Source organism: Bombina bombina, chromosome 8, assembly GCF_027579735.1.
Source record: "Bombina bombina isolate aBomBom1 chromosome 8, aBomBom1.pri, whole genome shotgun sequence".
In the NCBI taxonomy this organism is placed as follows: Eukaryota; Metazoa; Chordata; class Amphibia; order Anura; family Bombinatoridae; genus Bombina; species Bombina bombina.
Window position 1 is genome coordinate 28,078,399 of NC_069506.1, and position 24,540 is coordinate 28,102,938.

Sequence of the window (24,540 nt, forward strand, 5' to 3'; positions counted from 1 at the left end):
CGGTCTGCATTGTAACAGTCACAACTGCGGCTGCCTTTTGGTTTGACGCCCTAGAAGAGTCTCTGAAGACTGAGACTGCTTAAGAAGAAATAATGGATAGAATTAAGGCCCTTAAAGGGACAGTATACACTCATTTTCATATAACTGCATGTAATAGACACTACTATAAAGAATATGATGCACAGATACTGATATAAAAATCCAGTATAAAACTGTTTAAAAACTTACTTAGAAGCTATCAGTTTGGCTCTGTTGAAAAGGTAGCTGGAAAGCCCACTGCAAGTGGCAAATAAGACACTCCCCCCTCCCCCTTCTTTTACATATGAAAAGACCCTTTACACAAACAGGATCAAGCTGGAGAAGGTAGCTGACGGTATTCACATAAAACTTTGGGGCTTGGTTAGGAGTCTGAAAATCAGAGCAATGTTATTTAAAAATAAGCAAAACTATACATTTATTTTTAAAAAAAAACTTTATGGGCTATATAAATAGATCAATACAAAACATTTATGCAAAGAAAAAATGAGTGTATAATGTCCCTTTAAGCTGGCTAATTCTTTTATTACGGATGCCGCCTTTCAGATCGCCAAATCATCTCTGATATTACGGGAGGTAAGGGTCATCTCCTCCCTCAAGACAAAACATCTAAGCAAAGGGGACGACAGAGTAATTTTCGTTCCTTTTTGTAATTTCAAAGGAGTCACCCCTTCCTCTGCCGCTAAACAGGAAGGGAACTTTTCTCAAGCCAAAGCCATCTGGAGACCCAACCAGGCTTGGAACAAGGGTAAACAACCCAAGAAGCCCACTGCTGCTCCCTAGACAGCATGAAGGGGCGGCCCCCGATCCGGGACCGGATCTAGTAGGGGGCAGACTTTTTCTCTCTTTGTCCAGGCTTGGATAAGAGACGTTTAGTATCCCTGGACACTAGAAATTGTCTCAAGAGTATCAGTTGGAGTTAAAAAATTCCTTCCCAAGGGGAAGGTTCCTGCTTTCATGATTATCTGTAGACCAGATAAAGAGACGTTCTTACGTTGTGTAAAAGACCTCTCCACTATGGGAGTAATTTGTCCCGTTCCAATACAGGAACAAGGGCAGAGGTTTTAATCAAATCTTTTTGTGGTTCCCAAAAATGAGGGAACGTTCCGACCCATTTTAGATCAAGAGTCTAAACAAGTTTCTCAGAGTTCTATCCTTCAAGATGGAGACTATTCGGACAATTCATTCATTGATCCAGGAGGGTCAATATATGACTACCGTGGACTTAAAGGATGCATATCTTCATATTCCTATCCAGAGATCATCACCAGTTCCTGAGGTTTGCCTTTCTGGACAAACATTTTCAGTTTGTGGCCCTTCCTTTCGGGTTGGCCACGGCCCCCAAGATCTTCACAAAGGTTCTAGGGTCTCTGGCGGTTCTCAGGCCGCGGGGCGTTGCAGTGGCGCCGTATCTGGACGATATTCTGATCCAGTTGTCTTATCAGCTGACAGTCTCATTCCGACATTGTTCTATCCTTTCTAAGGACTCACGGGTGGAAGGTGAATCTAGAGTTCACTTATTCCACAGACAAGGGTTCCTTTCCTGGGAACTCTAATAGACTCTATATCCATGAAAATCTTTTTGACGGAAGTCAGAAAGTTAGATTCTGAATACATGCTGATCCCTTCAGTCCAATCCTCGACCATCAGTGGCTCAGTGCATAGAGGTAATTGGATTGATGGTGGCGGCAATCAACATCATTCCGTTTGCTCGTTTTCATCTGACCTCTCCAACTGAGCATGCTCAGTCAGTGGAATGGAGATTATGCAGATTTGTCTCCTCAGATAGATCTGGATCAGGAGACAAGAGACTATTTGTTGGTTGTCGTCGGATCTGTCCCAAGGGACGTGCTTCCGCAGACCCTCATGGGTGATGGTGACAAGACGCCAGTCTACTAGGTTGGGGTGCAGTCTGGAATTCCCTGAAGGCTCAGGGTGTGTGGACTCGGTCGGAGTCTCTACTTCCAATCAATATTTTGGAGTTGAGAGCAATATTCAATGCGCTTCAGGCTTGGCCTCAGTTGGCTTCGGCCAAATTTATCTGGTTACAGTCGGACAACATCACGACACTGGCTTACATTAATCAGGGAGGAAAAAGGAGTTCCTTAGCGATGACTCAAGATAATTCGGTGGGCGGAGGCTCACTCTTATCTGTCAGCAATCTACATCCCAGGAGTGGACAACTGGGAAGCGGATTTTTTGAGCAGACAGACGTTTCATCCGGGGGAATGGGAACTCCATCCGAAGGTCTTTGCCACCCTGATTCTCAGATGGGGCAGACCGGAGCTGGAACTTATGGCATCTCGTCAGAATGCCAAGCTCCCGAGATACGGATCCAGGGATCCTCAGGCCGAACTGATAGATGCCTTGGCAGTGCCTTGGTCGTTCAACCTAGCTTGTGTTTCCACCGTTTGCTCTCCTTCCCTGGGTGATTGCTCGGATCAAACAGGAGAGGGCTTCAGTGATTCTCATCGCTCCTGCGTGGCCTCGCAGGACTTGGTATGCCGATTTGGTGGACATGTCCTCTCTGCCACCGTGGAAGCTTCCATTGAGGCAGGACCTTCTCATTCAGGGACCCTTCCATCATCCGAATCTAGTTTCTCTGCAGCTGACTGCTTGGAGATTGAACGCTTGATTTTATCTAAGCGTGGGTTTTCTGATTCGATCATTGATACTTTGATTCAGGCATGTAAGCCTGTTACTAGAAAGAATTACCATAAGATATGGCGCAAATATCTTTATTGGTGCAAATCCAAGGGCTACTCATGGAGTAAGATTAGGATTCCTAGGATTTTCTTTTCTCCAAGAAGGTTTGGAGAAAGGGTTATCAGCAAGTTCCTTAAAGGGACAGATTTCTGCTTTATCTATTTTGTTACACTAACGTCTGGCAAATATTCCGGATGTTCAATTTTTTTGTCAGGCTCTGACTAGAATTAGGCCTGTGTTTAGACCTATTGCTCCTCCTTGGAGTTTGAATTTAGTTCTTAAGGTTCTTCAAGGGGTTCCGTTTGAACCTATGCATTCCATAGATATTAAATTGTTATCTTGGAAAGTTTTATTTTTGGTTGCTATTTCTTCTGCTCGTAGAGTTTGAGCTTTCAGCATTGCAATGTGATTCTCCTTACCTTGTTTTTCATTCCGATAAGGTAGTGTTACGTTCCAAACCTGGTTTTCTTCCTAAGGTTGTTTCCAACAAAAATAAGGAAATTGTTGTTCCTTCATTGTGTCCTAATCCTCCTCCTAAGGAGCGTCTGTTACATAACTTGGACGTGGTCCGTGCCCTGAAGTTTTACTTGCAGGCGACTAAAGAATTTTGTCAATCATCTTCATTATTTGTTGTTTTTTCTGGAAAACGTAGGGGCCAGAAAGCTACGGCTACCTCTTTCTTTTTGGCTGAAGAGTATCATCCGTTTTGCATATGAGACTGCTGGACAGCAGCCTCCTGAAAGAATTACAGCTCATTCTACTAGGGCTGTGGCTTCCTCATGGGCAATTAAAAATGATGCTTCTGTTGAACAGATTTGCAAGGCTGCAACTTGGTCGTCTCTTCACACTTTTTCCAAATTTGATACTTTTTGCTTCTTCTGAGGCTGTTTTTGGGAGACAGGTTCTTCAAGCAATGGTGCCTTCCGTTTAGGTTCCTGTCTTGTCCCTCCTTTTCATCCGTGTCCTATAGCTTTTGTATTGTATCCCATAAGTAAGGATGAAATCTGTGGACTTGCTATATCTTGTAAAAGAAAATGAAATTTATGCTTCCCTGATGAATTTAAAGAAATAAGTTTATCGGGTAAGTTTCCTTTTTTGTTGGGTTGATAGAATTTATAAATGTGCAGTTAGTGATTGTAAAGTGATGGTAAACTTTTACATGTTTTAAAATCAGGTCTGGAATCTAAGAAATATTTTACAGGGACTTCATTTCTAATGAAGAAGCGCTGCGATCGCCCACTTCAAAACTTTTTTTTTTTTTTGTGAACTTAACTGTTTGAAATGTTCTCCATTCGACTCTTTAGCTACAGAAAAAGCCGTACAGTGCTAATGGGTGAACAGTTCAAACCGTTACCCCACTTCAAAAGAGATTTTTTTTTTTTTATAAACGATTTGAATTTCAGCGCTACATTAAAAAGCAAGTTATAGCGCATCTTCATTACTTGCAACCGATGAGCTAAACTGCATCTAAAATATCACTAACATTCTGTATCTGCTTATACAAAAGGGAAAGATTACCATCACTTTAAGCAGTTCAGAAATATTTATTTTGTAATGATACTAAAAAAGCCTGTCCTAATTTCCTACGGTCTCCGTTTAAGGAATAAAACCAAGTTCATGGTTGAGTTTCAAAGGGAATTTATAAATGTGCCGTTAGTGATTGTATGGCTTGCAAATTTGTAGTAGTAGTTTTACTTTTACAATAACTGGGGAATCTTGACATAAGAACGTGTGAATTGTAGATCTATGTATGTAATTTAACATGTACACACTGTCACCTACATATATGGAAAACGACAAGAGAATGCGTGAAATGTAGACCTAAAGAGAAAAATTAAGTTGACTGTCTTTTTTTTTTTTTTTTTTTTTTAATCATATAAAAAATTGGGTTTATGTACTTTATTCTTTAAAAAAAAAAAAAAAAAAAAAAAACTCAAAACAATCAGATAAAACATTCCATTTTAAGCAACTTTCTAATTTATTCCTATTAATTTTTCTTCTTTTGGTATCTATTTTAAAAAGTAGGAATGTAAGATTAGGAGCTGGCCCATTTTTGGTTCAGCACCTGGGAAGCACTTGATGATTGGTGGCTAAATGTTTTTGAGTAGATAGGTAATCTTGTTAAGGTGCATTTTTCACTTCTGCTTCATTTTGTATCTCTTATCCTGCAGAGCCTGATGCTAGCTCTGAAGAGTCTGCATCCACTGGAGAAGAACAGGAAACTGAAACTCCTCCCGCCACCTCCAGTGAAACGGAGCAGCCTAAGGACGCAGAGGCTGGTGAGGACAAGAAGACCACTGAAGGGGAAGTAACAGAGGAGGACAAGAAAGCGTATGTATAATCACACATTTGGTTCTGATTCTTAGAGTAACAATTACCAGGCAGTGATTTTGTAATGAATGTGCTCTTTGTATGTAACTTTTTCAGTGGTGACAAGGAACCATCCAAAGCGAAAGAGAAGAAAGTGAAAAAGACCATTCCGTCATGGGCGACTCTATCTGCCAGCCAGAGGGCTAGGGCTCAGAAGCAGACGCCTATATCGTCTTCCTCTCGCCCCAAGATGGACGCCATCCTAACTGAGGCCATTAAGGTTGTTATTGGGGTTAATCTGTACCCATAAAACTCCTAATAAGTTTCTGGCAAATACCATTTATTATTGCCAGTAGCCCATACTGACCCTTAACATACATGACCGTTTATGGTGCTGCTTGTTCAGATAAACACATCAGATCTAATGCCTACACTGTAGATTTGTTGCTAGCCAGAGTAATATGAGGTGTTTGGAATATAAAACTGACCTTTTGTGGATACAAGTTGTGCAGTGCCTTAAATGTACTTTCTGTATAGTACTGACTGCTATAAATCAAAGGGATGTAAATTATGGTAGTACTGTGGGGTTGTACAACTCTTAATCATATCACTGCTAAAAAAAAACCAAAGTAAACCTGCCAGTCTGCACACAGGTACGTAGGGCTTTGCAACTTCCACCAACTATTGACATACATGTCCCTTTTTAAAGGACTTAATGAATAATCTGCATTATACATCTAGTAAAATTCAAAACCATTTTGTTATCACCTACAGGCGTGTTTCCATAAAACTGGAGCTTCTGTGGTGTCCATTCGGAAATACATTATCAACAAGTACCCTTCCCTGGAACTCGAGAGGAGGGGATACCTGCTGAAACAGGTGCTGAAGCGAGAGCTCCAAAGAGGGATTATTCGCCAGGTAATCACTGTTATGGACATTTGAATATTGAGGACTTAAAGTGAATGTAAAGTTTCTTCAAGTAGTGCCCGGTTTTTAAAAATACTATTAAAAACAGGGGCACTTTCATTGATGAAACTTTACATTGCACCATATTTGTAGAAATACCTCTTCATCTTGAAAGCTGCTCCAGTGCTTCGCCAGCTCTTCCTACGTTAGCAATGACTATTCCGGCCTGCCTTCCAATCACGGCTTTGCTTTAGGCAATGCTTCCCCCGGGGGGAAGCCGTGATTGGAGGATGCCGGAATCGTCATTGCTGACGTAGGAAGAGGCTTGCGACGGGCTGGAGCGGCTTTCAAGATGAAGAGGTAAGTATTTCTACAAATATGGTACAATGTAAAGTTTCGTCAATGCAAGTGCCCCTGTTTTTAATTTTATTTTTAAAATCCGGGCACTACTTGATAAAACTTTACATTCACTTTAACATAACTTTGGAATGGCTGAATAGTTTTGGCTGTCTGACAGTTATTCTCAGACTGTCGTCTCAAACTTAACCTGTAAAATAATTTTCTTTTTAAATTCTCAAACATTTTTCTATTTTGGCAAATGAGTATTTTTAGACGATATCTCTGTCAATATTCTTGCTTTTGTGAAACAATTGTCCTGTTTTTTTTTTTTTCCTAAAAAAAGGAAACTAGCTAATTCTGTAATCTGCAAATGCTGACAATTGAATAGATGTTATTGGAAATGTACAGCACTTTGTCTATCGCTGTGCAAATCCAGATCCTAGTGTTTCACAAGAAGGCTGAGAGAGGCCACCATCTTCTGCATTCAGCAGCTAACAAAGCCTCACATATTTACTAGAGGCCAAAAAGCAAAATCTGTAACCTAGGTTTTCAGTCTTTACACAAAAACATGAGGTGTGTCATACCTGTTTAAAGGGACATACATTTTCTTTTGGGGGTAAATTTTGGAGCTCAGTTTCAATTTAAAGAAATTGGCGCATCACAGGCTGATAGTAGGGAAAAGATGCATTATCAGGAAGCTTTTATGTATAAAGATAAATAACCATTACCCCACAATGCACATGGAGTGGAAACCTAATTTGTCATACACTATTCTATCTAGCACATGACAATATGCTGTATAATATAATTCCAAGGGCACAATGGGGGGGGGGGGGGGGTGCATGATAAGAAGACCATAAATTTCCAGAATTGTAAAACACATTAAAATGTCTTTCCGTAAAAAAAATAGATCTATAATGAAACTGTATTCATGAAGACTTCCTTTATATTAGATTCTTATAATGCAAGCCTGATCATTTTACTGAAAATAGTTTTAAGGGAGAAAAGTGGTGCTCACCAAACCATATATTGAATAATCACCAGTTTCCAGAGCTCACCGGGACCAAGCGTGCCTCCCAATGATATATAAATTACAGAAAGTGATGCTTTTATACATCCTAATATAAAATAATTTCCTGGCACCTACATTTTTTTTTCATTATTGTGTTTTCAATGTTTGTTTAGGCTTTATGGTAGTTTTGCGGAGGTATTTGCCATTTCACCCCTTGCTTATCATGTGATAGCATGGCAGTAAAAATTTACAGATTTACCTGAAATATCTGAATGACTTTTCCTTTTTTTTTTCTTCAGGTGAAGGGGAAGGGTGCGTCCGGCAGCTTTGTGGTGGTTTCCAACTCAAGCAAGTCTGCTCAGAAATCTAAAGTTAAAAAGGTAGTCTATTTGACATTAAAAAAAATTGTCCTGGGAGATGTTCTGTCAGGTTTTTTTATTTATTTTTTCCGGTTAATAAAAACATTTTGCAAGATAAAGAAGTTTTCATATATTTTAGTTGTACAAATAACACTTGTATCAGTTCACCGTGCAGAGAACTCCCTTGTGCATCTTTTTTCTTCTTTTTGCATTGTTAGGTTCTGTTACTGCAGTCGCCGTTTTGTAAAATTATACAGTGGGGTGTTGATTCTGCGCTTTCTTTGTTCTACTTGTTGTGGTTGGTGGTGATGCTGGCTGATGTTGTTACTTTATTTTCAGAAAAGCAACTCTGCACCTGAGACCAATGTGAAGCTGGAAGATATCCTTCCCTTGGCATTTACTAGAATCTGTGAGCCCAAGGAAGCTTCCTACAGTCTGATCAAGAAATATGTTTCCCAGTATTACCCCAAACTCAAGGTGGACGTCAGGTTGGTGTTCTGGTTCAAAACAATTTATAATGGTCAGATCATAAACTTTTACTTGCTAATGTATTTGAAGTGTCAGTTGCTTTGTGTACTGGGCACATGTCATATCTAAAGTGGTGCCGGTTCATGTGTTTCCTGGGTTAGACCTTAAAACATACATACCATTAGCAACCAAGATGAGCCAAATGTGACTTTGGGGGGTTATCCCTGTGCATTCAGGATTTTGGCTGTGTTTAAGTCAGTGTGTTCTGTGCAGGCCCCAAATGTTGAAGAATGCTCTTCAAAGAGCTGTAGAGAAAGGACAACTGGAGCAGATCACAGGCAAAGGAGCTTCTGGAACCTTCCAGGTTGGAACAACGACTGTTGCAATGCACTGGTGTATTATTATTATTATTTTATTTTTTTATTAAACTTTTTTCCCTCACTTTTCCCAGCTGAAGCGATCTGGAGACAAACCCCTTCTCTCAGGAGGTCCATTTGAAGATGCGATCTTATCGGCCATCACAGCCATGAACGAGCCCAAGACCTGCTCCACCACGGCTATTAAAAAATATGTTTTGGAGAACCACCCTGGAGTGAACTCCAGCTTCCAAGGTCAGTAAGACGTGAGACGATTCCACACGCAGTGTAACTACGCAATACATCGGTGGCTTCCAGAGTTCCTGCCTGGTAACCATAGATGCCTATAGAAACAATGACATTGTGTCTTTACAGTTGTAATGTGATATCCTCTCTAACCATGTGCTGTTTTACAGTTCATCTGCTGAAACGGACTCTGCAGAAGTGTGAGAAGAACGGTTGGATGGAGCAGATTTCTGGAAAAGGATTCAGTGGGACCTACCAGCTATGCTTCCCATATTACCCCGGGTAACATTACTCAAGTCCATAGTTATTATGTCTCTGCAGTGTATTGGGTCAGGTGACCGCTGCTCATGTGTAAAATATGACAGTAAATATAATTCTTACCACTGCCTGCCAAAAATAATACATGTTTGTTGTCATTGTGCAGAAGTATGTGAAAAATTCTGTAAGTGTTTCCTTTTTGTTTATAAAAGGTATTAAATCACTTTACTGGAAACAAGAACTGCAGTGCTTGTTAAAGGTTCTTGTGCAATTGGTAGTCCCATCAGTTATGAAGTTAAAGGGACATACATAACAACAAGAGCATAAAATTTTAAACAATTTTCCAATTTGCTTCTATTATCAAATTTGCTTCATTCTTTTGACACCAATACAGTACATTTGTGGGTGTTATATGATGTGAGTGCTCATCTGGTTTAAGTCTAATGGTATTGCTTCTCCTGTAGCCCTTATGTGCTCTTCCCAGAGAAGCAAGAGGAGGAGGAGGAAGAAGAAGAAGAATCTGAGGCTTCTGAAAAAGAGGAAGAATCATCTGAAGAGGAAGACTCCGAGGAAGACGAGCCCCCTCCAAAAAAAAGGTGTGAAAGTTTAGTTGACAGAGTTCTGCATGTTCCTCTGCGTTTGGCACATCAACAAGCCAAAATCTATAGAAAGGAAACGCAGCCCCCACCCCCTTTTATTTTTTTTTTATTTAACACCCCCGCAAATTGGTGAAATTGTCTTAAATTTGGTCAAAATACACATTCTCTCTTGCATAATAGTGCATCAGTGTCAGGGATAACATGTTAGTTATTGCTTTCTCTTGTAAGGTGTATCCAGTCCACGGATTCATCCTTTACTTGTGGGATATTCTCCTTCCTAACAGGAAGTGGCAAAGAAAGCACACAGCAGAGCTGTCCATATAGCTCCCCCTCCAGCTCCACCCTCCAGTCATTCTCTTTGCCGGCTCTAAGCAATAGGGTCCCTCTCGGGTGGGTAAAGCGATGTGGTGTTAGATTTGTAGTTTTTTGTTCTAGAAGCAAAAGTTTATTTTAAATGGTACCGGTGTGTACTATTTACTCTCCAGCAGAAAAGAGATTAAGATTTCTGCAGAGGAAGATGATTTTAGCATGTTGTAACTAAAATCCACTGCTGTTCCCACACAGGACTGAGTACAAGAAAACTTCAGTTGGGGGGAACGGTTTGCAGGTTAGGCTGCAATAAGGTATGTTCAGTCATTTGTTTCTAGAAAAGGACTGATAAGACCCCCATGAGGGAAGGGTAAGCTTTATTCTGAGACTAAGTATGGAATTACAAGCTTACATAACAGGGCTAATTTATACTGGTTGACACTATTTGAAGGTCCCTTTGGGTTTCTTTCAGGGGTTATTACCCACAGGGCTAATTTTATAACTCTTAGGAGGGTTTCTTTAGGCCTCACAGTACCAGAGTAAGGTGGGAGGGGCCTAATTTCGCGCCTCAGATGCGCAGTTAGATGGACCAGATCTTCAGGCTGTTTTCACATGAAGGCTCCTGCTACAGTTGAGGACCCATAAAAAGCTTTTTCCCCATAAATCTGACTTCTAAGGGAAGGTAGGGCAACAGCAGAGCTGTGGCAAGGTGCTAAAGTTGTTTTAACCGGTCTGTTAGCTTACTATTGATCCGGTTTGGGCATTAAGGGGTTAATCGACTTTTTTGCAAGTTGTGCAATCTTACCAATGCTTTAGATGCATACTGTGAAAATTTCAAAAAGTTTGGTGCATTTTTCACTGTTTTGGAAAATTGTGTGCCTTTTTTTATTTCTTAAAAGCACAGTAACGTTTTTTTGCAAAGTGTTTTTGCTTGATTAAAGTGTTTGCTAAGCCTGTTTGTCTTACTACTAGTCTGTTAAACATGTCTGACACCAGGGAAAATCCTTGTTCAATGTGTTTAGAAGCCATGGTGGAACCCCCTCTCAAAATGTGTCCCACTTGTACTGATATGTCTATACACTTTAAAGACCATATTGTTGCACTTAAGAATGTGGCTCAAGATGATTCTCAGACAGAAGGTAATGAGGTTAGCCCGTTTACCTCTCCCCAAGTGTCCCAACCAGTTACGCCAGCTCAAGCGACGCCTAGCACCTCTAGTGCGTCTAACTTTTTTACCTTACAAGATTTTGTGGCAGTTATGGATAATACCCTCTCAGCATTTTTATCTAAGCTGCCCGTGATACCTCTGTTTTAAGAACAGATTATGAGCATTCTGACGCTTTAGTAGCCGTATCAGATATACACTCACAACACTCTGAAATGGGGGCAAGGGATGGTGCTGTCTGAGGGAGTAATTTCTTTCATGTAATTAGCAAGAGTCCATGAGCTAGTGACGTATGGGATATACATTTCTACCAGGAGGGGCAAAGTTTCCCAAACCTTAAAATGTCTATAAATACACCCCTCACCACACCCACAATTCAGTTTTACAAACTTTGCCTCCTATGGAGGTGGTGAAGTAAGTTTGTGCTAGATTCTACGTTATGCGCTCCGCAGCAGGTTGGAGCCCGGTTTTCCTCTCAGCGTGCAGTGAATGTCAGAGGGATGTGAGGAGAGTATTGCCTGTTTGAATTCAATGATCTCCTTCTACGGGGTCTATTTCATAGGTTCTCTGTTATCGGTCGTAGAGATTCATCTCTTACCTCCCTTTTCAGATCGACGATATACTCTTATAAATATACCATTACCTCTGCTGATTTTCGTTTCAGTACTGGTTTGGCTTTCTACAAACATGTAGATGAGTGTCCTGGGGTAAGTAAGTCTTATTTTCTGTGATACTCTAAGCTATGGTTGGGCACTTTTTTAATAAAGTTCTAAATATATGTATTCAAACATTTATTTGCCTTGACTCAGGATGTTCAAAATTCCTTATTTTCAGACAGTCAGTTTCATATTTGGGATAATGCATTTGAATCAAATATTTTTCTTACCTTTAAGATTTGACTTTTTTCCCTGTGGGCTGTTAGGCTCGCGGGGGCTGAAAATGCTTCATTTTATTGCGTCATTCTTGGCGCGGACTTTTTTGGCGCAAAAAATCTTTTCTGTTTCCGGCGTCATACGTGTCGCCGGAAGTTGCGTCATTTTTGACCTTCTTTTGCGCCAAAAAATGTCGGCGTTCCGGATGTGGCGTCATTTTTGGCGCCAAAAGCATTTAGGCGCCAAATAATGTGGGCGTCTTATTTGGCGCTAAAAAAATATGGGCGTCGCTTTTGTCTCCACATTATTTAAGTCTCTCATTATTTATTGCTTCTGGTTGCTAGAAGCTTGTTCACTGGCATTTTTTCCCATTCCTGAAACTGTCATTTAAGGAATTTGATCAATTTTACTTTTATATGTTTTTTCTCTTACATATTGCAAGATGTCTCACGTTGCATCTGAGTCAGAAGATACTTCAGGAAAATCGCTGTCTGGTGCTGGAACTACCAAAGCTAAGTGTATCTGCTGTAAACTTTTGGTAGCTATTCCTCCAGCTGTTGTTTGTATTAATTGTCATGACAAACTTGTTAATGCAGATATTTCCTTTAGTAATGTACCATTACCTGTTGCAGTTCCATCAACATCTAATGTTCAGAATGTTCCTGATAACATAAGAGATTTTGTTTCTGAATCCATCAAGAAGGCTATGTCTGTTATTCCTCCTTCTAGTAAACATAAAAAATCTTTTAAAACTTCTCTTTATACAGATGAATTTTTAAATGAACATCATCATTCTGATTCTTATGACTCTTCTGGTTCAGAGGATTCTGTCTCAGAGATTGATGCTGATAAATCTTCATATTTATTTAAAATGGAATTTATTCGTTCTTTACTTAAAGAAGTACTAATTGCTTTAGAAATTGAGGATTCTGGTCCTCTTGATACTAAATCTAAACGTTTAGATAAGGTCTTTAAATCTCCTGTGGTTATTCCAGAAGTTTTTCCTGTTCCTGGTGAAATTTCTGAAGTAATTTCCAGAGAATGGAATAATTTGGGTAATTCATTTACTCCTTCTAAACGTTTTAAGCAATTATATCCTGTGCCGTCTGACAGATTAGAATTTTGGGACAAAATCCCTAAAGTTGATGGGGCTATTTCTACCCTTGCTAAACGTACTACTATTCCTTCGTCAGATGGTACTTCATTTAAGGATCCTTTAGATAGGAAAATTGAATCCTTTCTAAGAAAAGCTTATCTGTGTTCAGGTAATCTTCTTAGACCTGCTATATCATTGGCTGATGTTGCTGCAGCTTCAACTTTTTGGTTGGAAACTTTAGCGCAACAAGTAACAGATCATGATTCTCATAATATTATTATTCTTCTTCAACATGCTAATAATTTTATCTGTGATGCCATTTTTGATATTATCAGAGTTGATGTCAAGTTTATGTCTCTAGCTATTTTAGCTAGAAGAGCTTTATGGCTTAAAACTTGGAATGCTGATATGTCTTCTAAATCAACTCTACTTTCCATTTCTTTCCAGGGTAACAAATTATTTGGTTCTCGGTTGGATTCTATTATCTCAACTGTTACTGATGGGAAAGGAACTTTTTTACCACAGGATAAAAAATCTAAGGGTAAAAACAGGGCTAATCGTTTTCGTTCCTTTCGTTTCAACAAAGAACAAAAGCCTGATCCTTCATCCTCAGGAGCAGTTTCAGTTTGGAAACCATCTCCAGTCTGGAATAAATCCAAGCCTTCTAGAAAAGCAAAGCCAGCTTCTAAGTCCACATGAAGGTGCGGCCCTCATTCCAGCTCAGCTGGTAGGGGGCAGGTTACGTTTTTTCAAAGAAATTTGGATCAATTCTGTTCACAATCTTTGGATTAATTCTGTTCACAATCTTTGGATTCAGAACATTGTTTCAGAAGGGTACAGAATTGGTTTCAAGATAAGACCTCCTGCAAAGAGATTTTTTCTTTCCCGTGTCCCAGTAAATCCAGTGAAAGCTCAAGCATTTCTGAATTGTGTTTCAGATCTAGAGTTGGCTGGAGTAATTATGCCAGTTCCAGTTTCGGAACAGGGGATGGGGTTTTATTCAAATCTCTTCATTGTACCAAAGAAGGAGAATTCCTTCAGACCAGTTCTGGATCTAAAAATATTGAATCGTTATGTAAGGATACCAACGTTCAAAATGTTAACTGTAAGGACTTATCTTGCCTTTTGTTCAGCAAGGGCATTATATGTCCACAATAGATTTACAGGATGCATATCTGCATATTCTGATTCATCCAGATCATTATCAGTTCCTTAGATTCTCTTTTCTGGACAAGCATTACCAGTTTGTGGCTCTGCCGTTTGGCCTAGCTACAGCTCCAAGAATTTTTACAAAGGTTCTCGGTGCCCTTCTGTCTGTAATCAGAGAACAGGGTATTGTGGTATTTCCTTATTTGGACGATATCTTGGTACTTGCTCAGTCTTTACATTTAGCAGAATCTCATACGAATCGACTTGTGTTGTTTCTTCAAGATCATGGTTGGAGGATCAATTCACTAAAAAGTTCATTGATTCCTCAGACAAGGGTAACCTTTCTGGGTTTCCAGATAGATTCAGTGTCCATGACTCTGTCTTTGTCAGACAAGAGACGTCTAAAATTGATTTCAGCTTGTCGAAACCTTCAGTCACAATCATTCCCTTCGGTAGCCTTATGCATGGAAATTCTAGGTCTTATGACTGCTGCATCGGACGCAATCCCCTTTGCTCGTTTTCACATGCGACCTCTTCAGCTCTGTATGCTGAATCAATGGTGCAGGGATTACACAAAGATATCTCTATCTTTAAAACAGATTGTACGACACTCTAACGTGGTGGACAGATCACCATCGTTTAATTCAGGGGGCTTCTTTTGTTCTTCCGACCTGGACTGTAATTTCAACAGATGCAAGTCTCACAGGTTGGGGAGCTGTGTGGGGATCTCTGACGGCACAAGGACTTTGGGAATCTCAGGAGGTGAGATTACCCATCAATATTTTGGAACTCCGTGCAATTTTCAGAGCTCTTCAGTCTTGGCCTCTTCTGAAGAGAGAATCATTCATTTGTTTTCAGACAGACAATGTCACAACTGTGGCATACATCAATCATCAAGGAGGGACTCACAGTCCTCTGGCTATGAAAGAAGTATCTCGAATTCTGGTTTGGGCGGAATCCAGCTCCTGTCTAATCTCTGCGGTTCATATCCCAGGTATAGACAATTGGGAAGCGGATTATCTCAGTCGCCAAACGTTGCATCCGGGCGAATGGTCTCTTCACCCAGAGGTATTTCTTCAGATTGTTCAAATGTGGGAGCTTCCAGAAATAGATCTGATGGCGTCTCATCTAAACAAGAAACTTCCCAGGTATCTGTCCAGATCCCGGGATCCTCAGGCGGAAGCAGTGGATGCATTATCACTTCCTTGGAAGTATCATCCTGCCTATATCTTTCTGCCTCTAGTTCTTCTTCCAAGAGTAATCTCTAAGATTCTGAAGGAATGCTCGTTTGTTCTGCTGGTAGCTCCGGCATGGCCTCACAGGTTTTGGTATGCGGATCTTGTCCGGATGGCCTCTTGCCATCCGTGGACTCTTCCGCTAAGACCAGACCTTCTGTCGCAAGGTCCTTTTTTCCATCAGGATCTCAAATCCTTAAATTTAAAGGTATGGAGATTGAACGCTTGATTCTTGGTCAAAGAGGTTTCTCTGACTCTGTGATTAATACTATGTTACAGGCTCGTAAATCTGTATCCAGAGAGATATATTATAGAGTCTGGAAGACTTATATTTCTTGGTGTCTTTCTCATCATTTTTCTTGGCATTCTTTTAGAATTCCGAGAATTTTACAGTTTCTTCAGGATGGTTTAGATAAAGGTTTATCCGCAAGTTCTTTGAAAGGACAAATCTCTGCTCTTTCTGTTCTTTTTCACAGAAAGATTGCTAATCTTCCTGATATTCATTGTTTTGTACAAGCTTTGGTTCGTATAAAACCTGTCATTAAGTCAATTTCTCCTCTTTGGAGTTTGAATTTGGTTCTGGGGGCTCTTCAAGCTCCTCCGTTTGAACCCATACATTCATTGGACATTAAATTACTTTCTTGGAAAGTTTTGTTCCTTTTGGCGATCTCTTCTGCCAGAAGAGTCTCTGAATTATCTGCTCTTTCTTGTGAGTCTCCTTTTCTGATTTTTCATCAGGATATGGCGGTGTTGCGAACTTCTTTTGAATTTTTACCTTAGGTTGTGAATTCCAACAACATTAGTAGAGAAATTGTGGCTCCTTCATTATGTCCTAATCCTAAGAATTCTAAGGAGAAATCGTTGCATTCTTTGGATGTTGTTAGAGCTTTGAAATATTATGTTGAAGCTACTAAGTCTTTCCGAAAGACTTCTAGTCTATTTGTTATCTTTTCCGGTTCTAGAAAAGGCCAGAAAGATTCTGCCATTTCTTTGGCATCTTGGTTGAAATCTTTAATTCATCATGCCTATGTCGAGTCGGGTAAAACTCTGCCTCAAAGGATTACAGCTCATTCTACTAGGTCAGTTTCTACTTCCTGGGCGTTTAGGAATGAAGCTTCGGTTGATCAGATTTGCAAAGCAGCAACTTGGTCCTCTTTGCATACTTTTTCTAAATTCTACCATCTTTATGTATTTTCTTCTTCTGAAGCAGTTTTTGGTAGAAAAGTACTTCAGGCAGCGGTTTCAGTTTGAATCTTCTGTTTATGTTTTTCATTAAACTTTATTTTGGGTGTGGATTATTTTCAGCAGGAATTGGCTGTCTTTATTTTATCCCTCCCTCTCTAGTGACTCTTGCGTGGAAAGATCCACATCTTGGGTAGTCATTATCCCATACGTCACTAGCTCATGGACTCTTGCTAATTACATGAAAGAAAACATAATTTATGTAAGAACTTACCTGATAAATTCATTTATTTCATATTAGCAAGAGTCCATGAGGCCCGCCCTTTTTTGTGGTGGTTATGATTTTTTTGTATAAAGCACAATTATTCCAATTCCTTATTTTATATGCTTTCGCACTTTTTTCTTATCACCCCACTTCTTGGCTATTCGTTAAACTGATTTGTGGGTGTGGTGAGGGGTGTATTTATAGGCATTTTAAGGTTTGGGAAACTTTGCCCCTCCTGGTAGGAATGTATATCCCATACGTCACTAGCTCATGGACTCTTGCTAATATGAAAGATGAATTTATCAGGTAAGTTCTTACATAAATTATGTTTTCCGATTCGGGAAAGGTTGCTCCTCAGACAGACTCACATACGTTGGCTTTTAAATTTAAACTAGAACACCTCCGCTTATTACTCATGGAGGTATTGGTTACTCTGGATGACTGTGACCCTTTGGTGGTTCCAGAGAAATTGTGTAAAATGGACAAGTACCTAGATGTTCCTGTTTACACTGTGTTCCCGGTTCCTAAAAGGATTGCGGATATAGTAACTAGGGAGTGGGATAGACCAGGTATTACGTTTGTTCCCCCTGCTGTCTTTAAGAAGATGTAACCCATATCTGACACCACGCATGACTCGTGGCAGACGGTCCCTAAGGTGGAGGGGGCTGTTTCTTCACTTGCTAAACGCTCAACCATACCAATTGAGGACAGTTGTGCTTTTAAAGACCCTATGGATAAAAAATTAGAGGGTTTACTTAAGAAAATTTTTGTTCATCAAGGTTTTCTTCTCCAACCTATAGCGTGCATTGTTCCTGTAACTACTGCAGCTGCTTTCTGGTTCGAGGCGCTGGAAGATGCGCTCCAGACGGAGACCTCATATGAGGACATTATGGACAGAATTAAGGCTCTTAAGCTGGCTAATTCTTTTATCACAGATGCCGCTTTCCATCTGGCTAAGTTAGCGGCAAAGAATTCAGGTTTCGCCATTTTGGCGTGCAGGGCGCTATGGCTAAAGTCCTGGTCGGCCGATGTGTTGTCAAAATTCAAGCTATTGAACATCCCTTTCAAAGGAAATACCCTTTTCGGGCCTGAATTGAAAGATTATCTCAGAAATCACTGGGGGAAAAGGCCATGCTCTCCCTCAGGACAAGTCCTTTAAGATAAAGAACAAACAAAATAATTTTCGTTCCTTTCGGAATTTCAGGAGCGGTCTCGCTTCGTCCTCCCCTGCTACAAAGCAAGAGGGTAACACTTCACAACCCAAAGCAACCTGGAAACCTTACCAGGGCTGGAACAAGGGTAAACAGGCCAAGAAGCCTGCAGCTGCTTCCAAGACGGCATGAAGGGGTAGCCCCCGATCCGGGACCGGATCTAGTAGGGGGCAGACTCTCTCTTTTCGCTCAGGCCTGGGCAAGAGACTTACATGATCCTGTATACCAGGGATATCTTCTAGCATTCAAGGACTCCCCTCCAAGGGGAAGGTTCCACATTTCTCGTCTGTCTACAGACCAGACAAAGAGGCGTTCTTACGCTGTGTAGAAGACCTACATACAATGGGAGTGATCCACCCAGTTCCAATCGTGGAACAAGGGCTGGGTTTTTAATCAAACCTGTTTGTGGTTTCCAAAAAAGAAGGAACTTTCAGACCAATCCTGGATCTCAAAATTCTAAACAAATTCCTCAGAGTCCCATCATTCAAGATGGAGACCATTTTGACAATCTTACCAATGATCCAGGAGGGTCAATATATGACTACCGTGGATCTAAAGGATGCGTATCTGCACATTCCTATCCACAAAGATCATCACCAGTTTCTCAGGTTCGTCTTTCTGGACAGGCATTATCAGTTTGTGGCTCTTCCTTTTCGGGTTGGCCACTGCTCCCAGAATTTTCACAAAGGTGCTAGGGTCCCTCCTGGCGGTTCTAAGACAGCGGGGCATAGCAGTGGCGCCTTATCTAGACGACATCTTAATTCAGGCGTCGACTTTCCAAAGAGCCAAGTCTCACACGGAAATTGTAGTGGCCTTTCTGGAAGTTTTTGCCCAGCTGACTCAGCTATGGGGCACTCCAGAATTGGATCTGATGGCGTCCCGTCAGAACTCCAAGCTTCCTCTTTACGGGTCCAGGTCCCGGGATCCCCAGGCGGTGCTGATAGATGCTCTAGCAGCGCCTTGGTCCTTCAATCTGGCCTATGTTTTTCCACAGTTTCCTCTCCTCCCTCGTCTGGTTGCCAGAATCAAGCAGGAGAGGGCTTCTGTGATTCTAATAGCGCCTGCGTGGCCACGCAGGACTTAGTATGCAGACCTAGTGGACGTGTCATCTGTACCACCATGGACACTGCCAATGAGGCAGGACCTTCTAAAACAGGGTCCTTTCAAACATCCAAATCTAATTTATCTGCGTCTGACTGCTTGGAGATTGAATGCCTAATCCTATCAAAGCGTGGTTTCTCTGAGTCGGTTATTGATACCCTGATTCAGGCTAGAAAGCCTGTCACCAAGAAAATCTACCATAAGATTTGGCGAAAATATCTTTTTTTTTTTTGGTGCAAATCAAAGGGTTACTCATGGAGTAAGGTTAGGATTCCCAGGATTTTGCAATTTCTCCAAGAAGGATTGGAGAAAGAATTATCCGCTAGTTCCTTAAAAGGACAGATATCTGCTTTGTCTATTCTTTTACACAAACGTCTGGCAGAGGTACCAGACGTTCAAGCGTTTAGTCAGGCTTTAGTCAGAATCAAGCCTGTTTATAGACCTGTGGCTCCGCCATGGAGTCTGAATTTAGTTCTTTCAGTTCTGCAAGGGTTTCCGTTTGAACCTTTACATTCCATAGATATTAAGCTTTTATCTTGGAAAGTTTTGTTTTTGGTAGCTATCTCTTCTGCTTGAAGAGTTTCAGAGTTATCTGCTTTACAGTGTGATTCACCTTACCTGGTGTTCCATGCAGATAAGGTAGTTTTGCATACCAAACCAGGTTTTCTTCCTAAGGTTGTGTCTAATAAGAATATTAACCAGGAAATTGTTGTTCCTTCTCTGTGTCCTAATCCTTCGTCGAAGAAGGAACGTCTGTTACACAATCTTGATGTGGTTCGTGCTTTAAAGTTTTATTTACAAGCAACTAAGGATTTCAGACAAACATCTTCCTTGTTTGTTATCTATTCTGGTAAAAGGAGCAGTCAGAAAGCGACTGCTACCTCTTTCCTTTTGGCTGAAAAGCATCATCCGTTTGGCCTTTGAGACTGCTGTCCAGCAGCCTCCTGAAACAATTACTGCTCATTCTACCAGAGCAGTGGCTTCCACATGGGCTTTTAAAAATGAGGCTTCTGTTGAACAGATTTGTAAGGCGGCGACTTGGTCTTCACTACATACTTTTTTCCAAATTTTCCAAATTTGATACTTTTGCTTCTTTGGGGGCTATTTTTGGGAGAGAGGTTTTACAAGCAGTGGTGCCTTCCGTTTAAGGTACCTGTCTTGTTCCCTCCCTCCGTGTCCTAAAGCTTTGGTATTGGTATCCCACAAGTAAAGGATGAATCCGTGGACTGGATACACCTTACAAGAGAAAACAGATTTTATGCTTACCTGATAAATTACTTTCTCTTGTGGTGTATCCAGTCCACGGCCCGCCCTGGCTGTCAGGTAAATTTTTGATTTAAACTAGTCACCACTGCACCCTATGGTTTCTCCTTTTTTTTCTCCTAACCTCCGGTCGAATGACTGGGGGGTGGAGCTGGAGGGGGAGCTATATGGACAGTTCTGCTGTGTGCTCACTTTGCCACTTCCTGTTAGGAAGGAGAATATCCCACAAGTAAAGGATGAATCCGTGGACTGGATACACCACAAGAGAAAGTAATTTATCAGGTAAGCATAAATTCTGTTTTTGGGGTCGATTTTGGAAACCTAATTGGCTTATTACTTAAAGGGACCTTGTAATTACCAGCCAAGTGTAAACAACGTTTTTTTAAAACAAATGAACACCTTGTTTTTCAATTGCCAAACTTCACCCACCACTTGCCTTACTTGGAGAACCCTTGTTACTAGAGTAGACCAGGCTTGCCACTCTCATTATCTTTGCAAAATTGCCTTGTCTTGCAGTTCTTTTGATGAGCTCTGCTGAGGCTAATTGGTGACAGATATGTAACATGTTTAGACTTGAGAAGTCTATGTGCATTTGGAATTTTAACTACATGAAAATAGGTGTGGCGTAATAAAAAGTATATTGCAAAGTTCTTTTACTATATTCAAATGATGGTAAATACTAGCGTTTCTGAAACGCTAGGATTTACCATTGGAACAAATAAAGGGGACTTTCAGTCATAAAGTATAAAATAGTTCATGCTGAAAGCTCCTTTATTTGTTTGCAGCGTTCGCATGACTGGCGCCGGATTTCCCGCACGGCTATTGGCTAAGAGGTGGAAATGTCACCTCTCAGCCAAATATCTTTCTGCCGTGGGCTGTCTTACAGCTTTACAATTCAGAAACTAAAGGCTTAATGGCGAGGCAGTGCAGAATAAATTTGCAGGTAAAGTGATTAAAGTACATATATTTTGTCTCTATCCCAACTTGTTTTTATGTCCCTTTAAAAAAAAAATGAGGTTAAACTTTTATTTTTTTTTGTAATTTGCTCACATTCACTAATGTAATTTTTATTTTTCACAGGATGCAAAAGAGAGCTGCTCCTTCCAAATCAAGGTCTAGAGCTCCTCCCCCTAAGCCTAAGAAGAGTGCCCCGAAACCCAAGGCAAAGGCAAAAGCAAAGAGTACCCCTAAGAAAGCCCCCCCTCCTGCACCTGCCAAGGCTAAGAAGGAAAAATCTGCCCCTCCTCCTCCCCCGGCCAAAAAAGCTGCCAGTCGCTCTTCCAAGAAGCCAGCTGCAGGGAAGAAAGATACGAAACCCGCTGCAAAGGCCAAGCCCAGCCAGAGAAAGTCACTGAGGTCAAATAAGTGACCAGGGATCATAAATGAGCGAACCTCCAGGATGATCCATAAATGAAGCTAGTAGTAAATTTACAGGAAAATTAAAAACAAACAAAAAAAACTTTTATAAGGTCAATGTCCAAATTTTTATTTTTTTTTCTTCTCATTATCGAGGCCTGAAACTTCCAGAATTTTTTTTTTTATTCTTTTCTTCAAAGAATGGTGCAAAATTAGAATTTTTAGTATAGATGTAGCTGCCGTGTACCTCCCTAATCCTTCACTGGCCTCAGAAAGAAACCAGCAAATGCTTGTTTCCATGTTCTTTGGGTTGTGTAAACTCTCCCTTTTTTATTACATTGTGTCAGTGTTTTACGCAAAAATATTCTCTGATTTTAGTTTGTTTTTATGCTAAATTTAAAGTAGTTTTCAGTGACACAATTAAAGTGGAGTCTGAAAGATTAAAGTGTTTTAGTGGTCTCTGCTCTTCCATCCTAAAAAACAAATTTAGCCTAATTTGTGTGGGTGGGCTTTTCATTTATTTATTTTTTTCTGCCTTAACGAGTTAGATAATTATTATTTTTTTAAATTTACTGCTCAAATGTTACCACGGTAAAAATATCTGAAATGCCACAGGTTTGAAATGTCAGTTTATTTACAGGCTTGTTGAAAGCATCTATAAGCTAAAACATAAAGATTTTGTTTGAAGAGTGTCTCCTGTTTAACCATAATTTCATAACATTTTAAAGGGATTAAAAGGCAGACTTCTATTCAACGTGTTTGTTACATTTCAGTGCATGAAATCCGTTTCAGTTTGACATTTTAATTTTCTTTTCTAAGTATTTTTCATGCAGCTGTGTTTGTTGCTGCCCTGAGACCATCTTTATTTTCTTTAGTCAGTGGTAGCCATAGAGATTTTGTAGCCATGTGTGTTCTGTGGTAGAGCCACTGAGATGCTGTAGCAACGTGTGCTCCGTGGAGAAATAGAAGAGCTGATTCCCCTTTCCCCAACTTTAGAGGCTCTGTTGAAGTAAATGGGCCATGCACGTGCAACCAATAACTCTCTTCCATGCTGTTTCTAAAGAAGTGTGTTCTGATGGAGCGGGCAATACAACCAGACACTTACATACACAAGAAAACTTATTGCTGGCTGCTGATGAGGATCAGTAAACAAACACCCAAAGCGGTGTGAAAAACACTGTTTAATGAAAAACAAGTTTAGAGTGAGTGCTCCTGGTGAGTGTTAATATTGGGGAAATTGGTTTATATAACCACGCTCTAAACCCTACAAGTGTGACAGTCGTTCCTTCAAACGACTGTCAAAGAATGAAGTGCAATAACCAAGGTGAGGGGAGCTAAAGGTATAATTTGTGGTGTTTGTATGTTACTGTGTAACCTAAATAAGAGTTTATGCTTATACGTTTTGATTGAAAAAAATAATATATTTATTTTAAAACACTTTAAAACATTTTAAAACATGTGCATAATAAAAGTATAGAGCTCTATTACTTTAAGACATATAAAACAATATACCATATATAATTTGTAATAACAATACTGGAGGATAGAAAATAGTTGCTATAGTATTGTACACTTTTTGCTTGCTTCTGTGGTCTAGATAGTCTCTTGAGGCTTTAAAAGTTTCGTATTATTGTTATTCTGGTACTCACGATTTTGTCTTGAGTGTAAAAAGGCTTTTTAGCTTTATCCAAACGTATATTGCCTCCGCAACGGTTTTTTATGACCCCATAAAGCTAAAAAGCCTTTTTACACTCAAGACAAAATCGTGAGTACCAGAATAACAATAATACGAAACTTTTAAAGCCTCAAAAGAGACTATCTAGACCACAGAAGCAAGCAAAAAGTGTACAATACTATAGCAACTATTTTCTATCCTCCAGTATTGTTATTACAAATTATATATGGTATATTGTTTTATATGTCTTAAAGTAATAGAGCTCTATACTTTTATTATGCACATGTTTTAAAGTGTTTTAAAATAAATATATTATTTTTTCAATCAAAACGTATAAGCATAAACTCTTATTTAGGTTACACAGTAACATACAAACACCACAAATTATACCTTTAGCTCCCCTCACCTTGGTTATTGAAAAACACTGTTGTCAATCACAATTAAAGGGACCGTTTACCCAAAAATGTCTCCCTTTTAATTTGTTCCCAATGATCAATTTCTTTCCAAAGATATGGTGAGTCCACTAAGTACTCAATTACTGTTAGGAATATCACTCCTGGCTAGCAGGAGGCGGCAAAGAAGTGTCACTCCTCTTCCCACAATCCATAGTCATTCTCTTTGCCTTCAGTGCAAAGAGGAGGTGAAGTTGGGTGTCAATGATTTTTCTTCAAGATTTTATTTTTAAGCCAGAGCAGGCTTGCTCTGATCTTTCCTGACAAATCTGGGTATAGCTGTACTCCACGTTAGTCTCTTCAGTAGGGCTGTGGTAGCTTTCAAGCAGTTAGGAAAACACAGTGAGGCCCACCCCACAACTTCCTAACAGGTTCCTGTCCTTACATTGAAAGCCAGAGTAGGTTTACTCTGTCCTCTCATGTTCACAGGTCTCTGTGAGGAGTGGCACCCTCTCATACCGGGTGAGCTGTCATCCTGGTGGACAGCCTGAGATGCAGATAAGTGCCATTTTGTTTTACAAGATATGAAGAGTCCACAGATTTCATCCTTATGGGATATCGCCTCCTGGTCAGAGAGCTCCACGGCAGAGCTGCATAAATAGCCCCTCCCTTCC

At 40.2% G+C, this 24,540-nt stretch overlaps 1 protein-coding gene across 2 annotated transcripts in view; it reads left to right on the forward strand.

The window, feature by feature from the left end:
• The window catches only part of HP1BP3 (heterochromatin protein 1 binding protein 3), a 39,923-nt gene extending 17,437 nt beyond the window's left edge, over positions 1-22,486 (forward strand). For both annotated transcript variants that reach the window (XM_053690237.1, XM_053690238.1), the window contains exons 3-12: positions 4,914-5,073; positions 5,170-5,332; positions 5,827-5,970; positions 7,609-7,689; positions 8,008-8,156; positions 8,410-8,500; positions 8,588-8,747; positions 8,909-9,020; positions 9,461-9,592; positions 21,524-22,486. In XM_053690237.1, coding sequence (XP_053546212.1) covers positions 4,914-5,073; positions 5,170-5,332; positions 5,827-5,970; positions 7,609-7,689; positions 8,008-8,156; positions 8,410-8,500; positions 8,588-8,747; positions 8,909-9,020; positions 9,461-9,592; positions 21,524-21,812 — 1,481 coding nt within the window. In that variant the 3' untranslated portion in view covers positions 21,813-22,486. The remainder of the gene's footprint in view (positions 1-4,913; positions 5,074-5,169; positions 5,333-5,826; positions 5,971-7,608; positions 7,690-8,007; positions 8,157-8,409; positions 8,501-8,587; positions 8,748-8,908; positions 9,021-9,460; positions 9,593-21,523) is intronic.
• The last annotated feature ends 2,054 nt before the right edge of the window (positions 22,487-24,540 follow it).